The sequence below is a fragment of the Nerophis ophidion genome, linkage group LG19 (assembly GCF_033978795.1).
Source record: "Nerophis ophidion isolate RoL-2023_Sa linkage group LG19, RoL_Noph_v1.0, whole genome shotgun sequence".
In the NCBI taxonomy this organism is placed as follows: Eukaryota; Metazoa; Chordata; class Actinopteri; order Syngnathiformes; family Syngnathidae; genus Nerophis; species Nerophis ophidion.
Genome location: NC_084629.1, coordinates 44,242,835 through 44,251,834, shown reverse-complemented (window position 1 = coordinate 44,251,834; position 9,000 = coordinate 44,242,835). Strand labels below are relative to the sequence as shown.

The following is a 9,000-nucleotide window of genomic DNA, read 5'->3' as shown; positions in this document are numbered from 1 at the left end:
GATCGATACAACGTCCGCATTACTGAAGACGCCGCACCGATCCGCCTGTCGATCTCACGATCCACTCTTCCCCCACTCGTGAACAAGACTCCTAGGTACTTGAACTCCTCCACTTGGGGCAGGGTCTCCTCCCCAACCCGGAGATGGCACTCCACCCTTTTCCGGGCGAGAACCATGGACTCGGACATTTGAAAGGCAATTTAAAATAAATAAAGAATAGCTAACAAAAGGCTGAATAAGTGTATGTTATATGAGGCATAAATAACCAACTGAGAAGGTGCCTGCTATGTTAACCTAACATATTATGGTAAGAGTCATTCAAATAACTATAACATATAGAACATGCTATATGTTTACCAAACAATCTGTCACTCCTAATCGATAAATCCCATGAAATCTTCTTCCTCGATGTCGCTTCTAAACAACTTTACCAACTCCAAAGGTATGCGCCGCTTCCTCTTCTCGTTTTCTGCTGCATATTTCACTACGTCCAGCTTGTAATCTGCAGTAAATGATTTCATTTTCGGTGCCATTTTTGTTCAGCCCCTATCAGTTTTTATAAGTTACCGCCAACGATGAAATTATCCATTTTAATAGCTACGGCAGTAGCATATAGCAGTTAGCATTCCATGACCCACAATGCACTTCTGCCGAATTCTTATTGGTTGACGTGTGTGTGACGATTGCTGACATTTTCTTCGTCTCTTCCACGAATGATATAAATAATATTATTTGATATTTTACGGTATTGTGTTAATAATTTCACACATACGTCGCTCCTGAGTATAAATCGCATGAAAAACAACTGCGACTATTTGTCCAAAAAATACGGTACTAATATTTTTTGGTGTGTACCTCAGCACAGGCTTGCGATAGCAGCTCAGATGAGGAGCAAGAAGTTGAGATTCAGCTCGTCATGACGGAATTGACCGATGGAACTCAGGATCTCAAGGAGTTTGAAGTTCAACCCTCCAGACAGAAGAGAAGAAAGAGGAAGAAACAAAAAAAGAAGGAAGAAGATGGTGAGTCTTATCAAGTGTGGTCCTTACAAAAAAGCCAAGCAAGTATTTTATTCCAAAGCAATTAAATTAGTCTTTTTTGTTGTTGTTGTTGTTAGACACAGCAGAGCTCAGTAACACTGAAATGGACGACAAAGACAAGGAAGAAGACACGACTCAGCAAACGCAATCAAATATGAAGAGTAGGGGGAAGAAAAATTCCGAAGGTGAATTAGCTTCTCACTGATAAATGTCTTTGTTCACATTGTTAAGTTAAAGTTAAGTTAAAGTACCAATGATTGTCACACACACACACACTAGGTGTGGTGAAATTTTTCCTCTGCATTTCACCCATTCCCTTGTTCAACCCCTGGGAGGTGAGGGGAGCAGTTGGCAGCGGCGGTGCCGCGCCCGGGAATAATTTCGGTGATTTAACCCCCAATTCCAACCCTTTAATGCTGAGTACCAAGCAGGGAGGTAATGGGTCCCATTTTTATAGTCTTTGGTGTAACTCACAACCTACCAATCTCTTTTTTGCCCATATGTGACCTGTACCGGATTTTTTCATGTCAATGTGAACGGTACAATTTCAAATTCCTTTCGTATGTGGATATAAATTAGGTATGTTTCCGATGCGGCTGCATTCTAACCACTCAGGTCGACTTCCTCCGACCCGTGTATCATCAAAAAGTGATAAGCGTCATAATCTTTTAACCTTTTTGAACAAGTCGTGCATGCTTTTATTTCAAGTGGCCTGGACTACTGCAATGCACTTTATGCTGGCATTAGCCAAAAAGCTCTCTCCCGGTTGCAGTTAGTCCAGAACGGGGCAGCAGGACTTTTAACAGGGGCCAGGAAACGCCAGCATATAACCCCAATTTTTCAGAGTTTGCACTGGCTCCCTGTTCATTTTAGAATTGATTTTAAAACATTGCTGTTTGTTTTTAAATCTTTACATGGACCGGCACCTCAATATATCTCGGACCTCATCCAAATTTACATTCCTGCGCGCGCTCTGAGGTCCGAGAGCCAGTTCCAGCTCGTGGTGCCCAAGACCAGACTTAAGACCAGGGGAGACAGGGCCTTCTCTGTGGTCGGCCCTAAGCTCTGGAACACTCTGCCCCTCCATGTTCAAACTGCTTCCACAGTGGAGTGTTTCAGGTCTCGTCTTAAGACCCACTTTTGTTCTTTGGCTTTTAACACTATGTGAGTTGTGTGGTCCTCTGTGTTTTTTATACACTTTGATTTCTATTTTACTGTTTTAATTGATTTTACCCTTTAAAAGAGTTTTTAATCATATTTGTTTTTATATTGTTTTTTTTATTTTTTATATTGGTTTTAGACATGCACCTGGGGATAGGTTGATTGGCAACACTAAATGGTCCCTAGTGTGTGAATGTGAGTGTGAATGTTGTCTATCTGTGTTGGCCCTGCGATGAGGTGGCGACTTGTCCAGGGTGTACCCTGCCTTCCGCCCGATTGTAGCTGAGATAGGTGCCAGCGCCACCCGCGACCCCGAAAGGGAATAATCAATCAATCAATCAATGTTTATTTATATAGCCCCAAATCACAAATGTCTCAAAGGACTGCACAAATCATTACGACTACAACATCCTCGGAAGAACCCGCAAAAGGGCAAGGAAAACTCACACCCAGTGGGCAGGGAGAATTCACATCCAGTGAGACGCCAATAAGCGGTAGAAAATGAATGGATGGATGGATGGATGGATATTGGTTTTATATTTATTTATTTTTTGTTTTTATTCAGTCATTGGTGGAGCATAATATATATATATTTTTTTTAATATTGTTTTTAACATGGCTGTGCAGCACTTTGGAAACGTTATTGTTGTTTAAATGTGCTATATAAATAAAGTGGATTGGATTGAATTATACTCCAAAATAGACATTTGCAAAATAAATAGTTGACAAATGAGCAGAAAACAAAGGGACATGTTTTAGGAACTCACGCCAATGTTCCACCACTCCTGTCTTGGACTGCTCGCCCTCACACTTTTCAGAGCAGATGTCGAAGCAATTGTCTCACAAACTGCAAGAGCCAAAATTTCCTTCTTTCTTCTGAAGAGCTGTGTGTAGACAGAGCCTTTACAATGTAGTGTGTGAGCAATTGGAAAAAACTAACTTATTTTTGCACCTGTACTGTTTGACAGAGAAAAATGTGAGTCTGGTAGCAGGGGATGACTGCTGGGAGTACAGCATGAGAGACACCCTCTTCACAGCCTGCAAAGTTGGGGACGTGGATGCCCTGTGCTCACTCCTCCATCTTTCCGGAAAGACCCTGGAGCTGTCAGAGGGCGACGCCACGGATGTTGCCGGTCCTTTGAGTCTTCTGAATAAGCGCACCGACTCTTCAGGGTTCACTTTGCTGCATGTTGCATCAGCAGCTGCGCAGAAGGCAGTCGTCAGGCTGCTGCTGGATGCCGGAGCAGACCCCACATGCAGGTCGGAAATGTCGTGTCCGATTTCAACGTGTTGTTGATCTGCGTCCAGACTTCATTTAGTCGTGAATGTATTCTAATTACAGCGACGTAAAAGGGCGGACGCCGTATAATGTCAGCCCTGACAAGGAGACGAGGAACGTATATCGGAAATACATGGCTTACAATCCTGACAAATATGACTACAATAAGGCACGGGTAAGGGTTACAACTCTGATATGCATAAACTAGTGCTGTCCAAAGTCAGAGTAGTTGCTGTTGGTTAATTTAGATCAGGCCTGGGCAATTAATGTGTCTGGGGGCCGGTATATCTATTTTTAGGAAAACTAATACAAAAACCTCACAATAAAGTCTGATTGAATGCTAGAAATGTTATGAGAGACCGCCTTAAAAGCAGAATGGAATTTATTTTTTTCTAAGAACGATCAAACCCTGACTATTGAGAACATATGAACGTCACACCACCTCTCAATCGACATATTTTACAATCAAGCCAAATGCAACAAACACAGTGAAAGATGAACGTGAAGGGTAAAAAAAACATCTACAATCTGATATATGTGATGTATCACTAAGCTTTAGAACTTTCTTGTAAAAATCTCCTTCCACGTCTGTCCCTGACACCCACATTTCAGGCTCTGGAAACACTCTGTGGAAACGCTCCCCACCCACACTGCTTGGTGCCTCGTCTGAGCTGCTGTGACGTAGATCACCATAGTAACTAGTAGGGTTGTACGGTATACGGGTTTTAGTATAGTACCGCGATACTAATGAATCATATTCGGTACCATACCGCTTCTGAAAAGTACTGGTTCGCCACACCCTAAGATTTTTTGTTAAAATAAAGCCAATAATGCAATTTTTTCTCGTCCCCTTTTATTTAGAAAAGTATCAAAATAATATTGGTATCAGGACAACACTAGTCACTAAAATATCATGCAAAAGTGCAGATTCCAACCATTGAAATATGTTGTATAGTTGAAGACTTATGGCCATTTGAAAATATGACTGCTCATCATAATGGCAGCTACACTTTCCATCTTAAAGATCTAAAAAAAAAATTGGGGGAATTACCAGCTTAACGAACCGCATGTAGCCCCCGGGCCTTAATTTGCCCAGTTCTGATTTAGATGAATCATGATCAAGGTTCAAGATTCAAATTTATTTGTCACATGCAGACTACACCACAGTGAAATGCTTTTTTTCATGCAATTCAGATAATGCGTACAGTAGGAGCCTAACACGAGTTGCAGAATCTAATACACTAAAAAAAAAAATGGAATAGCTCTGATGTACATTAATTACAAGACAATTAAGTTGCACAATAAGTCACAGAAGTTATGGTAGAAGTACAGTAGTCAAAGTACCAGTGCAATATCAAATAGTGTAACACTATATACAGTATAGGAAGGAACAAATATGAAGGTGTCTACAGTTCTTTGGCAGTTGAGTAGTGACAGTGATCAAATAATTGTTTTATCTACAGATCCATAAATATTTGGAAATTGACACAATGTTCAGTATTCCAGCTCTCTACAACACCACAATGGATTTAAAATGAAACAATCAAGATGTGCTTTAAGTGCAGTTTTTCAGCTTTAATTTGAGGGTATTTAAATCAGGTGAATGGTGTAGGAATTACAATACATTATACAGTCGTGATCAAAAATTTACATACACTTGTAAAGAACATAATGTCATGGCTGTCTTGAGTTTCCAATCATTTCTACAACTCTTATTTTGTTGTGATAGAGTGATTGGAGCACATACTTGTTGGTGACAAGAAAACATTGATGAAGTTTGGTTCTTTTATGAATTTATTATGGCTCTACTGAAAATCTGCTGGGTCAAAAGTATACATACAGCAATGTTAATATTTGCTTACATGTCCCTTGGCAAGTTTCACTGCAATAAGGCGCTTTTGGTAGCCATCCACAAGCTTCTGGTTGAATTTTTTACCACTCCTCTTGAGAAAATAGTTCAGCTAAATGTGTTGTGGTTTTCTGACATGGACTTGTTTCTTCAGCATTGTCCACACGTTCAAGTCAGGACTTGGAAAAGGCCATTCCAAAATTTTAATTCTAGCCTGGGGCGGTATAGCTCGGTTGGTAGAGTGGCCGTGCCAGCAACTTGAGGGTTGCAGGTTCAATTCCCGCTTCCGCCATCCTAGTCACTGCCGTTGTGTCCTTGGGCAAGACACTTTACCCACCTGCTCCCAGTGCCACCCACACTGGTTTAAATGTAACTTAGATATTGGGTTTCACTATGTAAAGCGCTTTGAGTCACTAGAGAAAAGCGCTATATAAAATATAATTCACAATTCACAATTTAGCCATTCCTTTACCACTTTTGATGTGTGTTTGGGGTCATTGTCCTGTTGGAACACCCAACTGCGCCCAAGACCCAACCTCTAGGCTGATGATTTTAGGTTTTCCTGAAGAATTTGAAAGTAAACCTCCTTTTTCATTGTCCCATTTAAAGCATCAGTTCCATTGGCAGTTAAACAGGCCCAGAGAATAATACTACCACCACCATGTTTGACGGTGGGAATGGTGTTCCTGGGATTAAAGGCCTAACATTTTCTCCTACAAACATATTGCTGGGTATTCTGGCCAAACAGCTCCATTTTTGTTTCATCTGACATCACATGGACAAGGATAAGACCTTCTGGAGGAAAGTTCATCATCAGCCCGAAGGTTGGGTCTTGGGAGCAGTTGGGTGTTCCAACAGGACAATGACCCCAAACACACATCAAAAGTGGTAAAGGAATGGCTAAATCAGGCTAGAATGGTCTTCCCAAAGTCCTGACATAAACATGTGGACAATGCTGAAGAAACAAGTCCATGTCAGAAAACCAACACATTTAGCTGAACTGCACCAATTTTGTCAAGTGGAGTGGTAAAAAAACTCAACCAGAAGCTTGTGGATGGCTAACAAAAGCGCCTTATTGCAGTGAAACTTGCCAAGGGACATGTAAGCTAATATTAGCAATGCTGTATGTATACTTTTGTCCCAGCAGATTCATAAAAGAACCAAACTTCATGAATGTTTTTCTGTGACCAACAAGTATGTGCTCCAACCTCAAAAAAGTAAGAGTTGTAGAAAGTATTAGAAACTCAAGACAGCCATGACATTATGTTCTTTACAAGTGTATGTAAACTTTTGATCACGACTGTATAATGTATTGTAATTCCTACACCGTTCACCTGATTTAAATACCCTCAAATTAAAGCTGAAAGTCTGCACTTAAAGCACATCTTGATTGTTTCATTTCAAATCCATTGTGGTGTTGCAGAGAGCTGGAATACTGAACATTGTGTCAATGTCCAAATATGTACGGACCTAACTGTATGTTTAATTTTACTCAGGAAAGAAGGGAATAATGTTTATATTACACATTTAACACCATGTTCATGTTGACAGAAAAAATTTACTGTTATTTTAAACAAACATGTCTCCACATTAAGTGGACCTGTTCCTTTTTGTTGTGCTAATAACGTGCTACTTCGGTAAAAAGAAAAGTAATTTCTATCGGTCAATTGTTTGGTTCTGAAGACCTTTTGAGTATTTCGGGTCATTTTGCACTTCAAATGGATTTGTTGGGTCAGATTAACAATGCTGATGGATTAATGTACATCAGTGTGTTTTAATCTGACAGCCTTAGTATAAATACAAATATATACAGTGTGTATGTGTCCTGCAGATACCTGGACCATTAACAGCAGAGATTGAGTCTATGAAGATGGAGAAGAAAAAGGCTCAAAAGGCGCTGAGAAAACAGCGGGAAAAAACACAGAAGGATGAGAAGAGGAAACAAGAGCTGGAAGAGGAGGAAAAGACGAGGTTTGCGTCTTTATCTGACCGAGAGAAGGTAGGTTCTTGTGCATTGTCATTTTTATTGCAGCATTTTGTACATTGATTTTTTTTTTTTTTTAATCAGAGAGCTTTGGCAGCCGAGAAGAGGTTGGCACAACAAGTTGTGGCATCAGGAACCAGTTTATCCAACGTCAAGTAAGAGCCTCATTGTGTATCCACTAGGGGTGTAACGGTACGTGTATTTGTATCGAACCGTTTTAGTACGGGGGTTTCGGTTCGGCATGCGGGCGTATCGAACGAGTTCGGAAGCAGAAGTCTTCAAAAGCTACTCTGCTTTCTGCCTCATTGTCCCGCCCACACAACCATCTGATTGGTTACATACAAAGCCAATCAGCAGTGCGTATTCAGACTTCAGAGCGATGTAGTCAATCCTTCAGCATTGAGCAGAGATATTCGTTTAGCAGGGGAGCAGCGGACTCTCCCCAAATTATACTAAACACTCACCAGTCACAACTATTACAAACATCACTATGAGCCCGTTGACCTTCTAGAAACTTAAACTGCAGCTCAGCTCGCTCACAGTATAGGCTTGAGGTGAAGGCTAATTAGCTTTTAGTGTAACGTTAGCTCATTTTGCTGTGTGTGTGTGTGTGTGTGTGTTAGGGGCAGCAAAGCCCTGTCTGTCTGTTATTTCATTGAATTCTATTGTGTTTAGGGATGAATAGTTTCTCCTATTGCAATTGTACTATTTTTCAGCTACAGTTACATGAATCATTAGTAATGTGGCAGCCTAGTTTTGAATAGCAGGTTCCTTGCTATCAAATGTTGATAAAAATACAACATTTACATAATAAAAGTCAAGTACAGGCTTCCCAAATGCTGTAATAAATTAAGCATGATGAGTTGACATTAAACACTTTCAATGGAAACTGCACTTTTTATATGTAGAAGAAAGGTTTTGTCATTTTATGGCTTCACGGTGGGAGAGGGGTTAGTGCGTCTGCCTCACAATACGAAGTTCCTGCAGTCCTGGGTTCAAATACAGGCTCGGGATCTTTCTGTGTGGAGTTTGCATGTTCTCCCCCGTGACTGCGTGGGTTCCCTCCGGGTACTCCGGCTTCCTCCCACTTCCAAAGACATGCACCTGGGGATAGGTTGATTGGCAACACTAAATTGGCCCTAGTGTGTGAATGTGAGTGTGAATGTTGTCTGTCTATCTGTGTTGGCCCTGCGATGAGGTGGCGACTTGTCCAGGGTGTACCCCGCCTTCCGCCCGATTGTAGCTGAGATAGGCGCCAGCGCCCCCTGCGACCCCACAAGGGAATAAGCGCTAGAAAATGGAAAATGGATGTGTTTTGTCATTTTATTTAATCAAAGCAACAACTTGAGGCAGTTTAATGTGGATTAACGTGGGCAGAATTATTATAATGTTCCCAATGTTAAAAGGATAAAGCCATTGTTTAGAAATTTGGTAAATAAATAACCAAAAAATTTATATTTAGTTTTCTTACTGTACCGAAAATGAACCGAACCGTGACCTCTAAACCGAGGTACGTACCGAACCGAAATTTTTGTGTATTGTACACCCCTAGTATCCACACTATGTTTACTCAGTCTTATTTGTGTTTTTTTGGGGGATCTATGCCGAGGATGTCGTTGTGGCTTGTGCAGCCCTTTGAGACACTCGTGATTTAGGGCTATAGAAGTAAAAATTGATTGGTTGATTG

General features: G+C 40.9%; 1 protein-coding gene across 1 annotated transcript in view; it reads left to right on the top strand.

Annotated features, from left to right (window-relative positions):
• ankzf1 (ankyrin repeat and zinc finger peptidyl tRNA hydrolase 1) overlaps nt 1-9,000 on the top strand; it is a 28,831-nt gene that overhangs the window by 19,074 nt on the left and 757 nt on the right. The window contains exons 10-15 of the mRNA XM_061880086.1: nt 861-1,022; nt 1,118-1,225; nt 3,170-3,461; nt 3,544-3,655; nt 7,161-7,328; nt 7,398-7,468. Coding sequence (XP_061736070.1) covers nt 861-1,022; nt 1,118-1,225; nt 3,170-3,461; nt 3,544-3,655; nt 7,161-7,328; nt 7,398-7,468 — 913 coding nt within the window. The remainder of the gene's footprint in view (nt 1-860; nt 1,023-1,117; nt 1,226-3,169; nt 3,462-3,543; nt 3,656-7,160; nt 7,329-7,397; nt 7,469-9,000) is intronic.